Source organism: Saimiri boliviensis, chromosome 10 (genome assembly GCF_048565385.1).
Source record: "Saimiri boliviensis isolate mSaiBol1 chromosome 10, mSaiBol1.pri, whole genome shotgun sequence".
In the NCBI taxonomy this organism is placed as follows: Eukaryota; Metazoa; Chordata; class Mammalia; order Primates; family Cebidae; genus Saimiri; species Saimiri boliviensis.
The window spans coordinates 93023738-93041665 of record NC_133458.1 but is presented as its reverse complement, the minus strand read 5'-3'; the positions used below and the strand labels follow the sequence as shown (position 1 = coordinate 93041665).

The 17928-nt window shown below is 40.9% G+C and overlaps 1 protein-coding gene across 1 annotated transcript; it reads left to right on the top strand.

Annotated features, from left to right (window-relative positions):
* Nucleotides 1-2970: 2970 nt before the first annotated feature.
* LOC101043889 (uncharacterized protein KIAA0087-like) lies at nt 2971-4850 on the top strand (the record flags this gene model as incomplete). The annotated part of the gene is given in 3 exon segments (XM_003935201.3): nt 2971-3018; nt 3020-3210; nt 4595-4850. Coding segments are annotated over 3 exon segments (495 nt in total), but the record flags the coding sequence as incomplete, so codon positions are not given.
* Between the last annotated feature and the right edge of the window lie 13078 nt (nt 4851-17928).

The following is a 17928-nucleotide window of genomic DNA, read 5'->3' as shown; positions in this document are numbered from 1 at the left end:
AGGAGACATAAGCAGTGAAGCCAATAAAGTTTTATTGGATCCAATGCACTGCCACTAAAACAAATATATGTACACTCAGGCCAATACACTTTTATTAAAACAAATAGAATTTAATTCAAACCAGCATTCAATACGTTTTCTCAAAGCAATGAAATTAAGCTCTACCAGTATTTCTGCTCAATATGTTTTCCCAATCAAATCCATTTGAACAAAGTGAAATATATTTATCATAGATAACACATTTTTATTAAAAACAAATTCACTGAAACCAAGTTTCCCTTTGAACTGATAGATAGAAATTCTAACCAATTGCACAATTAGATCTTAGAAACGGATGTATTTTTACTTTAGCAAAAAGCATTTTGATTCCAGTCCATTTTAAAACACACTAATGAGTAATAAAGTTGCCCCAACAATGTCTTTAATGGAATATTATTTCCAAAGTATGTCCTTTGAGGTTGAAGCACAGTCTAGAAATTTTTTTTTTTTTTTTTTTTTTGAGACAGAGTTTCGCTCTTGTTACCCAGGCTGGAGTGCAATGGCGCGATCTCGGCTCACCACAACCTCCGCCTCCTGGGTTCAGGCAATTCTCCTGCCTCAGCCTCCCGAGTAGCTGGGATTACAGGCACGTGCCACCATGCCCAGCTAATTTTTTGTATTTTTAGTAGAGACGGGGTTTCACTATGTTGACCGGGATGGTCTCGATCTCTCGACCTTGTGATCCACCCGCCTCGGCCTCCCAAAGTGCTGGGATTACAGGCTTGAGCCACCGTGCCCGGCCGAAAATTTTTTTTAATGTAGGGAAAAAGAATAGTGCTGGAATAGGATTACAATAACTTCAGATATTTAACGATTAAATATTTATCCTACCTATGTGTACTTAAAAGTGTTGTTGGAGGTGCAAAAATGCATAAAGACAGGCTTGGGGGTATTTTTTAGTTGTATCTGCTGCCACACCACATTAGTCAGAAAAAACTGTCCTTGTCATTGATGAAAAATACTCTCTCTTCTTATCTGTCTGAGGTTAACTAGGGATTGCTATGCACAGAGAATTTGATGGTATGGGAGGTCATTTATTTGTGCGGCTCTTTAGAGGAACTTTCGGTTTTGGTGCCTAGATCGCAAATCATATTCAAGTCTTCTGAAGAACCATGGAGAAGGAGAACAACTTACAAATGACACGCACCTCTTGGGAAGTAACAAACTCACTAAAAATAAGAGTATCCAAATATGTCCCACCTCTCTGCAGAGCCACTGATGCTCCTGACATAAGGCAGACTCCCAGGTAGAAAAGTACCTCTGGAGAAATTGGAGCCTCCCCACAAGGAATATGAGGGCTCCAATCAGTGACCACTAGGAACCCCTCCCTGCTGCCTCCATGGTGGCCCCACACTCTGTCTTTTCTGCTCCCATCCTAAGGATCTTAGGATAGAAATCTTCTGCCCTCAGCCGGGCACGGTGGCTCACGCCTGTAATCCCAGCACTTTGGGAGGCCAAGGTGGGTGGATCACGAGGTCAAGAGATTGAGACCATCCTGGTCAACGTGGTGAAACCCCATCTCTACTAAAAATACAAAAAATTAGCTGGGCATGGTGGCGCGTGCCTGTAATCCTAGCTACTCAGGAGGCTGAGGCAGGAGAATTGCCTGAACCCAGGAGGCGGAGGTTGTGGTGAGCCGAGATCGCGCCATTGCACTCCAGCCTGGGTAACAAGAGCGAAACTCCGTCTCAAAAAAAAAAAAAAAAAAAATTTCTGCCCTCACTAAGCAGCCCAGAGAATGCTCCTTAACCCAAGACTGTGGGTTCTCAGTAATGCTTCCTCCTTCCTGTCTGGAAAAGTGCAAAAAATATAGATATGCCCACAAATTCACTGGGCAAATAATGTATTGACCTCCGGGGGATCCTGGCCTTGAATGGACTAGACCTGCCTTCTCTGAAACACAACTGGTAATGGAGGGTACCCTTAGAACAGTCAGCACCAGAGGTTCGTCACAGAATAGTTTAAAAGGATGAAATGTTAGAAACCCAAATATCTAGCACCCAGGGGATTGGTTAAACATACTGTAATAATATCTTCCTGATGTATTCTACAGTATTAATATCAATACACTATCATAAGCCTTCAGTAACATTGTAGAGGTATTAAATTGAATGGGAAATATTCATAGTATATTATTGAAAGAAAAATGTTCAAAAGATATAGCAATTTCTTTTCTTTGCAAAATAGATATGCATACCTATGCATAAACAAAAACATGGGGTGATGACACTAAAATGTTAATAGTGGTAAATGAGTGATAGATTATAGATTTCTCTCTCTCTCTCTCTCTCCCCCTCTCTTAAGCTGTATTTTACAAATTTCCTGCAATGAACATGTATTACTTTTGATATAAGCAAAAAATATTTTTAAAGTGGTCATTTTTAAAGACGAATTTAAAAGGTAGTGAGCAAATGTTGGGCCAGCTTCTGTAATCTTAATTCTGTAACCTTAATTCTTCTGTAATCGTGATTCTGGTGTCTTTCAGAGAGGGTCAGTTCTTTGTTCCAGGTCTTGTTCTTTGTTCTTTTGCAAAACTCTATCTGAAGGCTTTCATCAAACTGGTCATTCAACATACACTTAAACAAGAACCCAGGTAATAAATTCTGCCTTGAGTTTGTTCCAGGAAGCGGTATGGCTCAACACAAAGGATATGCATGCTTTATGTTGTCAGATGACATAAACTGTGTTGCCCCAGATTCTCCCTTTTGCCTTAGCTCAAAGCCATACATGGCTGTTTTAATCATCTCATCTCAGATGCCTAGCAACATCTGATTCCTCTGCTCCTTTTCAGTCATTTCAAGTCTGCTTTCTTACACTATCATTCTGGTGTTTTTATTGCATTGTCTTATAAAAGAGATCCAGATATATTTTCGAAATAGATTTGAATTACAAAAACATCCTATAGAAGCAAATCCTAAACAAATATAAATATCTGATCATGATTATGCAAAGAAAGCTCCTGCTTCCTCCTCTGTGTCTACAGAGACCCTCAGGAGTAACTCCAGGGAGGATGAAAGCTGGAGAGTCATCCCATCCCTTGCTCAGGTGCGAAATCCCCTGCCCTCTGCCTGGCACTGATAGGGACGGATCAGTTTCTCTGCCTGGAGGGGCAGCCTCCTGTGGCCTGGATGCATTGGAGCCTGAACACAGGAACAGAAGGTATCCTCCCTCCTTCATTAGCAGTCTCCATGGGCCGTTCTGGGGAGGATTTGCTCTTCTGGACTTCTTCATGCACAAGACTCCTAGTAATGGCTTCAGCCCCTCTAGTTAGTTCACTGGGTCCTTATTCCCTGTTTTCCTGTGCCCAGCTGTGAGGTTGGAGAATGGAGAGGAGAAGGAAAAAGGGGACAGGGATGGTATGGTATTTGGTAGTAGAGAAAGAAAGATACAGACAGACAGAGAAACAAAACAGATACATTCAGACATGAAACATGTTTAATTAAACTGACTTTATCCAGTTGCAGTTGAAACCAGAGTGGAAATAATTCCTGTTTCTTTTATTGTTTTAGGTGAAAATGGTAGAAATAAATGGAACTGCCAAAGTTGTAAACCTTCCCATCTTCATTATAAATAAAGAATTAAGAAGTGAAAAGTAGTAAACAGAAAGACAGAGGTTCCAAGACTTCTTTTTCTTCCTCCAAGGCAACGTCACCATGGAGCTTAGCATTGAGACACCCTGCTTTCTGTCCTGACAGTCACTTCATTTTCTCCTCCCTTGGAAAGGGTGGCCCAGAGCACCCTCAATCCACTCCAAAGCCAGGCCTCTCCCAGCCTGAACTTCTTCATAAACCAGTTAACCTCCCTCACTCACCTTCAAAGCATCCCACTCAGCAATTCTTTCTAGTCCTGGGGAAAATGCCTTCTCCAGAAGCTGTCCATGCCTTTGCCAATCTAGCCCCCTTAATGACCCTTTGAGGCAAACATCTTATCCCCACTTCACAGAGGTGGAAACTAAGCTTCATAGAAGTTGAGTAACACAGGTCACACAGCTCCAGCTAAGCAACAAAGCTAAGGTTCAGGCCACTCCGCTGACTCCAGTGTGGTGTGCCACCCTGTTTCTCACTGCTTTCCTGTGGAATCTCAAGGATTGTCTGGCTCAGTGTGCACCTGGGGAAGAACAGGAAACTGAGGCCTGGAGAGGTGAAGTGGCTTTCCCAAGACCACTCCAACTATGCCACCTATCCTTGGCCTGTTTCCACTTGACCATGCAGCGTGGCTCCTTATATTCAAATGTTTTAGCTAATATGTTCAGATCCTAAAAACCTGCCCCTAAAATTACTGCAAGCATTTTCCAAGAGAAAGCGCCTGAGTTTCAGTCTCTTTGCACATCCTTTTTAAAAACCAGAAGTCTCTGATTTAGCTGTGATTATGTGTCATCTCCTGTCATTCCCTGTCTCTGCCCTCAGATGGGGGTGCTAATGTGTGACAACATGGCTCTAAAATGGACCAGCAGGAAGGGGAAAAGGGTTGGAAAAGACAGAGAATCAGCTCTTTCCCTTGCTCGCTCTCGCTCTCAAACACTCCCTCTTTCTCTTCCTTTCCACCCCATTGTCCTCCCGGGGTCTCTCTGTTGGGCTCACAAAGTGACCAAAGCCAAATGCTGGTCTGTGACAGAAAGAGGAGGCAGACACATCGGGGAACTGAGAAGTACTCTGAAGCGCCCCACTCACCATGCTGTGAGGAGAAAGTTGGCCACATCCCTGGCAACTGCTGCTTCTCTTAGACTGGGAAAGGGACACTTGCTTGTTTCTATCAGACTCATGGACACTACCAAGAAAAGAGGCCAGTCTGAGGCATTTAGTGTTTGTTGAAACACAGAGGTTTAACTGGTGATTGAGGTACATAGGCTGATATAAAGAACATGGACTTGAGAATCTGATGGGTTTTGTTCAAAGTTAGGACTAAGCTACTGACTAACCACCCTGCTAATTGTCTTCGGGAAGTTATTTAACCTCTCTGAACCTCAGCTTATGCATAAAATAGGACACTAGCACACAGTGGGCTACACTAACACACAGTGGGCTATCTATCCATATACATATTTGTTGAATTGAAATGGGAGTATTCAAAATCATTTGGGTTGCTGGCTTAAAGGAAGCAGAATAATTCAACACCTGTCCATCTGGAATCTAATTGTCCAGTTTGGAGTTTTAAACATAACAAAGATCCTAGTGAGCTAATATTATTGGGATAATCCTAAAATGTATTAGGAGGTCTGCAAGCTGCACAATGATTGTATACTGGAGGAAATGCACAATGCACACAGACCTTCCTAAGGGTAAAAGACTGATATGAATTTGCAGCACTACTTAATTATGAATCACTGTTGCATGACCACACACACACAAACATACAAACACAGAACTCACACTATAAGAAAGGAGGGGTAAATCATGACATTTGACCAAAATGAGCTCTTGTAGAGCTCAGCAATGAGGCTAAGTTTCCTCCCTAATATCTTGACAGGCTAGAGTATACACAGGCTTTTAAGTCATGTACTTATGATCCAAACACTAGCAGACATTTAACTGGAGTCCAGAAGCATTTTGTCAAGAAGGAAAAGGACTAACCAAAGACAAAGAAAAGGGGTGTTTCCCAGCTGGTTTTCCACATCACAACTTCAACAAAACCATGCCTGTCATTGTCTTGTCCCTGATGGCTCTGCCAGCAGAGTGAATGAATTGGAGCAGATTTAGATTTTAAAGTATCATTTGGGCAAATTACATGGCTGGACATTGTATTCCAGCCACTGAGAATGTTCTTTTCCTGTTGGAAGCTACAAGAGCCCACTGCCACGGTGAAATGTCAGGAGCCTCTTAACATTTTTCCTGATTTCTTGAAGAGTGAACATTAGACGTATTAAGAACAACGGCCCAATCATTAAGCCCTGTGTGGTTCTCCTAGGAGCCAGCTCTATCGCTTTAATCAGATTACGGACAACTCATTCTCATCCCAGCCATTTATCTTCTTTGTTTACACACATACCAAGTGGCATTCTTCTTAGCATCAAAAAATAGTAATAGAAATTGAGAACAACAAAAGACCTTTCATTATTTACATTGTTAAGTAACGTCTACTTGCCTTCATTAGTTTCTAAACAACGAAGTACACTGGTTCTGATTAAACCTGGCATGTGTTAATTATATCCGAGGTCTGGGATTGTTTTGTCTACAATAAAGGATTGCTGAAAGCTGAAATTTGAGGCGCCCAGGCCCAGGAAGTCACCTGTCTCTATGTGTTTCCTCAGTGAAACTTTCCAGCCTGAGGATGGCAGAAGCGGATGTGAGCTTGTCACAGAAAGCTTCATGCTTTTTGGGTTTTGTTTGGTTTTTAAGCCCTCGGTTTTATCGCCCATTTTATGGGCTGGAGTTAAAACGCAGTACAATGCAGCTTGCTCTCTTACTGCTCAGCACTAACAGCCATGATGAGCCATAATTAGAAGTAAAACCACCACATAAATAACATGGTAGAAAAAGTGTCACCATGAGAAGCCAGACTTTGGCAATGGGAAACTTCAGCTGGTCCTGAGTATCCATCATACTTAAGGGACACCTCGTATTTTAGCCCATATTTGTCTTACTAAAGCCAAAATGGGAGCCAGTTAGACTTTCAAAGAAGCTTTTGAAAATAGAGAATGTAGGCTTAAACAGACTGTCTGCTGCTAAGTGTGATGCAGAAACCTGTCGCCTGGGGGTCACGACAGCTGGATGGGCTGGGAGGAAGAGCCTGGGATCCCACACGTGAGGAAGGGAGGAGAAACGGGAGAGGAAGAGGAGGCTTGGACTCCCCGCAATGGCAAGGTCTAGACATATTGCACTGCAGAGCCCAAGCGTCTGCACACCACTGAGCATAGCAGCTTAGATTGACACCAGGGAGCATGTGAGGATGCCTTGCAGATTTTGCTTTCTGACCTGCACTCAGTGATGAAGTGGGAGCAGGTAGATTAGCATTTTATTTCATTATTTTATTTATTTATTTATTTATTTATTTGACAGAGTCTCATTGTGTTGCCCAGGCTGGAGTGCAGTGACATCATCTTGGCTCACTGCAACCTCTACCGCCCAGGCTCAAGCGATTCTCCTGCCTCAGCCTCCCCAGTAGCTGGGATTCCAGGTGCCTGCCACCACACCTGGCTAATTTTTGTATTTTTAGTAGAGATGGGGTTTCACCATCTTGGCCAGGTTGGTCTTGAACTCCTGACTTCGTGACCTACCTGCCTCAGCCTCCCAAAGTGCTAAGATTACAGGAGTGAGCCACCGTGCCCAGCCTAGACTAGCATTTTTGAGCACCTACTATCTCCTTGCCATTGTACTTCAATTTTAATTCTCGTAAGAGTCTTAGGATGCCAAGGAAAAGGAAGAGAAAATAAATTGTGTTCTGTGCCTGAAAATGGCCTTGAAGAAACAAGAACCAACAACTGGAGCAGAGTGGGCCTGCCCATCTGCAAAGAGGCAACAAGTAGGAGTTAGCACAAGGCACATCACATGGATGCCATAGAACTACCACAGCAATTTCTTTCTTTCCTGAGTCAGCCACTATTGTACAGGGGATTAGAAAACAAACTCAAAAGAATAAACTTTGTAGTCCACTGTTTTTCAAAGCATACACAATTTTTAAAACTGATTTAAGTATATTCACTTGCTTTCTACAGTAAGTCATATGTATATTTCTACTTATCAGCCAGAATAGTAAAGGTCTGATCTTCACATGGAAGGAAAGGGGGCATTATTTGGATATTCTGGAAGTCCACACATGTTCTTTAGAGGATGATTTGCTTTCTCCTTTTCTCCTTTGCTTTGCAAAATCACACAACTAAACAAAAACAAAAACCAAACCAAACCAAAATTATTGAAAACCCCTGTGTTGAGGAGTTTTGTTTTGTTTTGACTGTGTCTGGTACTACGCAGTATGTTTAGTGAAATGGCTTTAAACTTAACCAGGAAATACAGCTCCATTTCACATGTGGATTTTGTCTGCATTTACATCTCTGCAGGCCTCACATGCCGTGACACTAGACATTTTTTTAATTAAGATATGAAGTGCTCTTTTTTGTGGACCTGCTGTATTCTAACAAATTTACTATGCGTCTCAGAAAACACATAGCTTTGCCAAAGTTGGTGAGTAGCCCAGCATGGTTTATCTCCAGCCCACAGCTCTTTCCCTGAATTCAACACTGCAGGCACAATTTAATGCAAACCCAATTTATGACTTAATGCTCTAGGGACCGTAGTGGGAGATTGTTACATTATTCTTTTCTAATCCTATTTGTGTTTTAATTTGCTAAGTCTGTAATGAGGTGCATGCCTTGAATATTCAAGATCTTTCACATTGCTTTTGACTTTGTTTAATATAATAGATTTTATAGTTTGCATTAAATACCCAGGTGCTTCGGTCAGTATTATCTCTTTATTTTCTCAACTAGAGTGAATAAAATTACGTGATGAAAGTAACTGTGTACATGTTTCCTTGTTTATCGTAATGGTTTATTTCCTATTATAATTCTTGATTCAAATTACATCTAGTTCTCCAAAAGTCAATTCTCCATGGGCTTGCTCTTCCCCTTTCCAAACAATTGTTAGCTTCTGAAGAGAATGGCGTCTTGGCTGACAACTGATTAGCTGAAAAATAACAAGTTTTCTAGTCTCATTTATGATACTTTAATTGCACAGAAAGGGGGAAATTGAGGAAGGTAGGAAGGAAGGGAGGGAGAACTGGAGGGACGGAGGGGAAAGGAATGGAAGGGAAGGTGCTCTGTCACTATATGTTGCTATTTGATTTCTTGTGTTGGGCTGAAATGTACCATCCCTAATCAGAGCTGCTACATCACCCAACTCCACAGTGTGTCATTTGGTGTCCATAACTGTGTTATAGCCAATTATAGCTAAATCCTCTGTTCTGTATGCACAATCAAAGGGCGTCTGGAATGCATTTTGCTATTTTCTGAATCCTATTATTGTAGTCATGTTTATTACATTCAGAAGATGGCTTTCTGAAATTACATTGGAATTGTGTGACCCACCTGCCATTTACAAACAAAATGATCTAAACATTTCTTAACAAGAAGAAAGTTCATTTAGCTCTTTCCTGGTAATTTTTCTCATGTTATTTTCGTTCATAACTATATCTTCAAGACTCATTGCACAAGCCCCTAAATATCTGTTGAAATATCTAAGCTCTCCAGTTAAAGTTTAATAACCTAGCAGGCCAAAACGGGTTGCTAACCCGTTTTTGACTCCTGTGGTGAATGCTGGCTATAATTTTCATTATTAATTTTTTTTCAAACTATGAAAAAAGGGATTGTAAAATGGATCCCAAATTATAGCCCTGAAATAATTAGTTTAGGTTGCCTGTAAAAAGAAAAAATTTTCAAGTTCTGTCCTTAAATTTGGAGGATGGGGCATTTTAAGAGGAAAGTAAGTGGTGTTAGAAAGACACATGATACCTATTTGAAAACATAGCATCTCATCATTAATTATTAAGGGAGAAGTGAAAGTGTTTCCAAACCAAATGCTTTCTGTTTCCCTTCCACGGAAGTTTACTCTTCTTATATTTTCCCCCCAAGCTTACTTTATTACTGGTATTTGCCTCACAGAGCCAGGGGATATTACTACCTTTTTATTTGCTATTTTTACAGGACCCAACAAAGTGCTTTTAAAATATATAACCACTTAATTCAAGTCAAGCTTCTTCAATACTCCTTTCATTCAAGCCCTTTCTAATTTGTTTTCCTCCAGCCAGGAGCCTGGAGAAGACACTGTGATTTATGTTTTCATTTATTTACTTTATTTGGGCTTTTCATTTAAGAAAAGAAATTCCGCACAACCCCCGCCACCCTCCATTCTCCTTCATCTCACTCCACCCCTGCCCCCACTTCTGTATTTGGACTATTAAGACTCTCAAGCCAGACTTCAGAGTTTCAAACTCATGTGTTGAGCGCTTTGACCACAGCCTGGATGAGGCTTGGTCTGGGCTTCTTACACCACTCCAAGTGGTATCAAGCCAGTGCTTTAGATTTAAATCTTCTTGAGGGCAGCAGCTTTATCTTTGTCATCCTTTATCACTTCACACCCTGCTCAGTAAAGAGCTCCCAGTACAGAGACTCGGAGGAATTCAGCCTTTTCCCAAAGATGAAAGATGCTATGCCGTGGAGTTTAAATTTCCACAAAGAGTTGATTAAAGGTATGTGTTCAGCAACAGATTGGATCTGTTTTCCTGCACATATCAAGGTACTGTTTTTGTTTGGGAGCTGGGGGAAAGGAGATGAAGGAAATGTATGACACATAGGAGCTTGAGTTTGGGAGTCCAGCAGCCATGGGCAGAGTCTTGGTTCTGCTACCTCACTCTCAAGTAAAAACTGCTAGCAATGGAGCTTAGGAGTGACTATGCATGAGTTACTCCTGCTCCCTACATGGATTCACCCATCCACTCATTCTGTCAGCAAATAGTTAGTAGGCACCAAACTATATGCCAGGCACTGAGTGGGTAGCAGGTATTGACATAGACATGATTCCTGTCCATGCTGACCTAGTGGGGTAAACAGTCAAACATTTGCAATAAAGCATGACAGGCATGAGAACAGGGGAGGCCAGGGAAGCCTTCCCCCAAAAAAGTCATATATAAGAGACATGAGATCAGTTTCCTCAAGTATAGTATAGGGGTTAATATAACGCCTGCCTCATAGAGTCCATATGAGAATAAGTATGTTAATGCATGACTGGGGCTTTCCATTGCTACCCTCATAAAGTAAGAAACTCAGGGAAAAAAAATCAGTAAAGCAATTATTGTCTTTATTGCTAAGTACCATCCCGGGATTCCTAAAGAAATTAATATTAGAGAATCATGATATTTTACCTGCAAGAATATGCAAGCTTTACACTGTAGTTCTAATTCCTTTTTTATAGAGAGAACTAAACAATAATACTGTCTACAGAACATTAAAGTAAATTTGAAGATAAATGAGCTAAAGTTAATAGGCACTCTCAAATAAAAACTGCTAGCAATGGAGCTTAGGAGTAACTACTACTCTAAGGCAGAAATGGATCAAACAACTCAATTCTACCCGCTTCGAAAGAGGACTCATCTTCCCATTGAGTCCTGGACATCCCCAGCAGAAAAATTATTCCCCAAAGCATTCTTACCAGTTTATTAAAGGTAATAAAACTTACTTTCATTTAAACATAGCCAAGAAGCATTTTAAATGAAAATTTATATATTGGGAATCATATTTGCTCATTGTAACTTAAGAAATGCATTCCCACAGAAACAAACCTTGGCTCCACCTATAATGAAACAAGAGAGACCAAGGTTCATTCCCGGAAGGGCAATGCCTTGGTGGAAAAAGAGCGGATAATGGAATTCTCCAACTTAACTTCTGAAAATAATAAGATAATCAAGTGTTAATGTTCATAATCTTTGAATAACTTGGACAAATATCACAAATAACTTGGGCGAAAGTATCTTAGCTGAGCTCTGGCAGAATTCTTCTTAGGGGAGAGAACTGCCTTCGTTTTGGCAAGTACTCAGACCATTTTGATGGTGTTTAGATGTGGTCCAAGATGGAGGTAAATTGCTCTGCATAAGAACGCTGGAGGAATTTTGAGGTTCTGGGACCAGGCTGAAAAGCAGATAAAGGAGAAGATAGTTTTGACAGACAGATGAGCAGCTAGTCAGTGGTTGGGAGACATTTAGAAAGAAAGCTGACATAGAGGTTTACATAAGCATGGGTATGTTAGAAGAATTGTTATTAAAAATGATGTCCAATATTCAATTCTTGTAAAACTGGATTTGTAAATTGTTACAAATTTGCATAGTTGGATAACTAGGTACCATCTACTACACACACACAGAATTGTCACCAGAGGTCTATATACATTGCATTGAGTAGTGACTGGAGGCCCTCAAGGAAACTGGCAGTATCTTGGTGGCCACAGGGCAGAGAAACGAGAACAACCTTGGGGGTCCAAGAAAAATAAGAGGTCGGCCAGAACAAGAGGTTGGAGGAAGAGACCACGAGAACATGAGCCCCTGGAAAGTCACAGAAATCATGGGCAAGGCAATGAGAGATTCATACAGCACATGGACAGAAGAATTTGAGTCAGTCTCATCCCAGCTGAGCTATATATCTATATGTAAAATATATTAAGCTCTAATCCTCTTCATTGGAAGTTTTTTTGTGTGTGTGACAAGGTCTCATTGTGTTACCCAGGCTGGAGTGCAGTGACACAATCTCGGCTCACTGTTGCCTCGACTTCCCAGGCTCAAGCTGTTCTTTCACTGCAGCCTCCCAAATAGCTAGGATCACAGGTGCGAACCGCCATGCCCAGCTAATTTTAATTTTTTTTTTAACGTAGAAATGAGATCTCCCTGGGTTTGCCAAGGTAGTCTCAAAATCCTGAGCTCAAGGGATTACAGGTGTGAGCCACCGTGCCTAGCTGGAAATTCTTACTAAATCAAAGTAACCTGAAAATGTAAACAGCTATTCTGGCTCAGTCCTCACTTCAGATTTTGGAGTAACTGACAAGCTGAAAATGCAAACTGGAACTACTTTTTCAGTTTCAGAGATGCCAGCAATGGCTCATTTGCATTCTAATAGTACTGTCCCTTTAAGGAGGAGAACCCTGTCATCAATGAATGGTTGCTGATCTAATGACTAATTGATGGCAAAGAGTCTCTAATGACCTAATAGCTCATTAGGGTTGACTGAGCCAGCAGGGGTCTTTGAAAATGTTTTCTATTCCACTCTGAGGCTTTGTGAGTTTCCCTGTACACATCAGACCACTGCCTAGTTTATGAAACCTACAAATGTGAAAGCACAACAAGAATGCGGCGGACCTATACAAATATAACTTGGAAGTATAAAGGCAAATATGGAACTCGCATGACAGAGACATGTCACACTGCCAAAATTATATTATGGGAAGCTCCAAAGAGACAGGCTGGGAACCAAATGCATTCCCAATAGGTAACGACTTATGCCAAGAATTGAGCTGTCACCATGATAGCATGGAAAGAGCTTCAGAGTGGGTAAATTCACCATTAATTAATTAATTAATAAATCAATGTTTATTAAATAACCTATTACCATATGGTAGTATACATGAAAACTTACATACATTATATCAATTTATACAATTGCTATGGCCATTCACCTATGAGAAATGTGAGGTTCTGGGAAGTTAGGACGATTGGAAGAGTTATAGAACATGCTTTATACAGAACTAAAATTCAGGTCTTTCTCCAAAATTCCTGCCTTATTTCTTTTCAAGGTGTTATTCTCTATTCGAATTGAACAATTCAAGCACTTTATTTTTTGGATAACATTTGTCTCTAAAGACATAAGGAAAGGGGCTTACTGTCAGCATTCATCTGAAAAGAAAGAGCCAATTCTGGATTTTATGGCAAAGATAACATGAATAATTGAAATATCCAGATAAGCCCCAAGAAATGTTCATGAATTCTCACTCAGCTCTTCTTTCTAACACTGAGTCAGCCCACTCCTGGGCTATTACCAGAACAAGATGTCCAATGGATGAGTTTCCTTCCTGGCATCAACCCTAGACCACTGAGGAAGCTGGACCTGGAAATGGAGCAAGAGACACGAAGCAAACACCCTGGAAGACTGCCCCTGTGTGCAGAAGTATCTCATTAAGACACTGATTGTAATATTTTTCTTGAGCACAAGAAACTACACCTTATAATTAACTGAAGTTTGGTGTTTTTTTTTTGTTTAGACAGGGTTTTACTCTTGTCACCCAGGCTGGAGTACAGTGAGGCGTGACTGTGGCTGACTGCAAACTCGACCTCCTGTGCTCACATGATCCTCCCAGCTCAGCCTCCCTGAGCAGCTAGGACTGCAGGTGTGTACCATCACACCAGGCTAATATTTTTCTTTTTCCTTTTTTTTTGGTGGGCGGGGAGAGATGGGCGGCTCCTTGTGTTTCCCAGGCTGGTCTCAAACTCCTGGGCTAAAGCCATCTTCCCGTCTGAAATTTTGTTTGAAAACAATCATCCAGGAAGCAACCAGAGTATCCAGACGACAGCCAAGGGACTGATTTCAAGCAAGAAGAATGTCCATTAATGTGGCCAAGGTATTTATTCTCCAGCTTCCACCTGCTATAGCTGAGGGCTACTCACAGGGGCATTAATCCCCTGATACTTCAGGCATGCGCTGAGGCCGGCTGGTGGAGACTCTTGCTGTAGGATGCTCGAGATGAGTGCCAAGAGGCTACAAACAGGGCTTTGAAAACATCTGCTCCGTCTGCTTTTTCTCTAGGAGAATGACTAGAACAGTCCCCAAGCCCACATCTGTCCATGAACACAAAAGAGGAACATATTTCCAGCTTAGTAGTGTGTAGTTGATACACATTACCCAGTACCATGAGAGTATATAATACTAGCATAAACACCCTGAAATATGTCAAGATATGGAGAGGCAGCTGTTTGTTCCTCTTTTGAAGGATTCAGGCAATCTTGGTTGACCTCTATTATAGAACTGGCATATATTAGCTGAAATCATACTTTAACAGTTTTTTAGTACTCAACTATATGTTCTGTTATAAGAAATAGCAAATGTTTAATCATAAATATTTTAATGGCTTCAGGGATTCATGGTATTCAATGACCGTGTTAAATGATAATAATCACATCTGGTTTATTACTATAGTAATTCAGCAGCTTCTCTTCAGCAGTTATTTTTTATTATATGTGCTGTGCTACTGTCATGGTCATTTATAGCAGTAATATTTTAAAGTGGCTCATTTGTTTGTTTAAGGACAGTTTCACAATATATTTCTGTATTAATATACATTTTGCACTATTATTTCCAAGCTGCCACTGGAAAATTGATCCTAGCCTGTTATGACTGGAGAGGCGGGAAGACACACAAAATGTCTACACAGAGATAGAGTGGGGGACCAGATGGGGCTGTCCCAGAACCCACTGGGGTTATGACAACTGCTGCCAGGCTTTATTCATAAGTGAGGAAGTACATAAGAAAGAGTTAACAAATAATTGATGTAAAGAGAAGAACACAGATTTGGGGAGGCATTTCAAGTGAAATACCATCCTGGAGGCAAAGGCGTGTGAGGAGGACCCAAAGATACAGGGTTTGCAGGACCCAGGTAGTCAGCAGGCCTTGGCAGGCATCTCGGTTTCAGTAATGAAATGATGGTAAGGAAGCAAGAGTGAAAAAATGGAAACTTACAAGAGTGACACAAGGGCAGGCCAAGGTTACCCGACGGGTGGCTTAGATGCTGACATCAATTTCAAGTCTGCTCCAAGCGGGCAGCAGGAGTGAATCACTGAGGCATGGATGGGCAGCCTCCCCTCCTTGGCCTTTCATTCCAATGGTTCAAAGCAGCAGGCGCTACCCAGGGCTTGTGTGTGATGCCTGCTGAGCTTCTGCCCCTTCTGGCACATCACAAGGTGTTGCTTGGGGAGGGGTAAATAGCAGCCTGAAATCCTATATTGCTCCTTAGTGGGGAAGGGTCCTTGATAACCCAGGGGAGTTAATTTCCTGTGACATTTGGCTGAACCAGGTTGTGGAAATACAGAGGAGCCCGAAGAAAACTGCCAGGCTCCTGCTCAGCTTCCCCTTGGCTGGATCCTGACTGGTTGGGTGACAGAGGGCAAATGGCTTTTACGGCTATGAATGATGTATGACTGTAAAATGGTCTGTAACCAGAAGTGCCAACTGACATGCCTGCTGATTTAACGGACACCCCGGGTTATGTTTGCAGAGGCGCTTAAATAAACACGTGCTAGGTTTGAGGCCGTTTACCAAGCAATCATTTCTCTCGCTCTTCCTTTCCATTTTATTTTACTTCATCATAAAAATGAGGATAGTAAAGTGATGATTCCCTTTTTTATAATAATGAAGATTTACTCATTGCAGTGGCAGTTCCTCTTTCTTCCTTCCTTACTGCTGCATCTGGCTCTTTTTCGCTCTTTTCACCTGCAGGGGTAGCTGTGATGGACTTGGGGAAGCCAAGGCCGGGCTGGCCAGCCCAGTCACTTGAGTGAGCTGCCCTTTAAGAGTGGAAGAGAGTTGCTTTTGTATTTGGCGAATTAGGAAAATAAAGCCCTGAGATCACAGTTAGAGCAATGAATGGAACAGGAGGATTTTTGTTTAGCTACAAATCAGCAAAGGTATCAGAGGCAAGGAAGACGACCTTCCCATGACAACAAAATATCCCATGAGTTCTTCAGCTCTGTAACCTTGGGTTTCTGTGATCCATCTGCTACACTAACAGCACTGATGATTCATGCAAAGTCAGATTTGGGTTTGGGAGCCTAATCTAAATGATTTTCATATGGCTACGGAATGGTCCTTAGAGGGATGTAAATTACCGAGTATAGAAATTTTATCAAATAAATTGATCAGAAATCCATAGGACATCACAGAGTAATTTCTGGCTACATCTGCAGAAAATATAAGATCAATTTAACTTTATATTCCAAGCTGAGTCAGGAATGGCAAACTAATCCCCAATTTTTTTCCCACTGGATCTCAACTGGGCCTCAAAATCTCTTTCACTACCCATTCCTGCAAGTTGGCACTCAAGGTAAAACCTATTAGCCACTCCTGTGCTAGAACTTTCAGCTCTTTATTTTCTAAGCAAAGAAACTTACTCCACTTTTTTTCCTTTTTCTATTGCTGAATGGTGTTTTAAAAACTAAGTTATTTGTTTTTGTGAACCCCTCTAATTCTGGTGTCTTTTTCAGTGGTAAATCTTTAATCAACATTCTTCTATGGTAATTGGCCCACTTAAGTTTTCATTTCTTCTGGGATCAATTTTTTTAGTGTTTGCTAGGAAATTATTTATTTTAGATGCTCAAATTTATTGTCAAAAAGCCGTATGTGGTGTTCTATTAGATTTTAATCTCTCCCAAATCCACATCTCCTTTCTCACTGCTAACGTAAATTTTTGTTCTCTCCAATTTTCTTAGTCTAACTTCAAAGGGATCCGCTGTTTCACTTGTCTTGACAACCACCTTTTGGATTTATTCACTCTTTCTACTATTTTTTATTTCCTATATCATTTCTTTCAGTTTTTACTTTCTTAAGGTTATTACTTAGATTATTTTTTACCTTTTTGTCCTTTATAATAATAGAAGCAGGGGCCAACACACTATTATGCATGGGCCAAATCAGACCCACAGCCTGTTTTTGAACAACCTGGGGGCTAAGAGATGTTTTTACATCTTAAAGTGTTGTAAACAAAACAAAAAGGAATCTTCAACAGTAACAATAGCATTCACAAAGCTCTTGCTCTTTACAGAAAATGTGCTGACCCTTGATACAGGCATTTCAGGCTATAGTGTACACTCTGAGTACAGCTTTCACTCTGTCTCAGATTCATATGAATTGTTCTACTTTCCCTTGCTTCCTAGATACTTTAAAATATACCTTTTAATTTTCTCTTTTATCAAAGGGTTGTTCAAAAGTGAATTTTATAAACTTAAGTATATTTTGACCCATTTGATTATTTATGTCTAATTTTTATCAGCTTATGATAAAAGATCGTGGCTCATCTCTATTCTCCAGCATGATACAGTCCACTCCAATTCTTCCATCTGACTGGCTGTTCCTGTCCGGTCCTATAGGCACTTAGGTTTCTTACCTTTGTAGAGTTCATTTTAATATGGTATTTTTTTTAGCCTTTCTAAATCCATGTTCCTCCTTGCCCTGAACACTTCTGATAAGATAGAGTCCTCTTACCCTCCTTTAATAATAATTGTAAATTATTATTGGGACTAAAGTAAATCAAAACAATGAGACAAAATATTGTTTTTTTTTTTTAAATAGTACACAGTCTTGAGATATTTCCTCCATCCCTATGGTTGACTGTCACCACTCCGCAGAAAATTGCTCTAGTCTGACATGTGCTC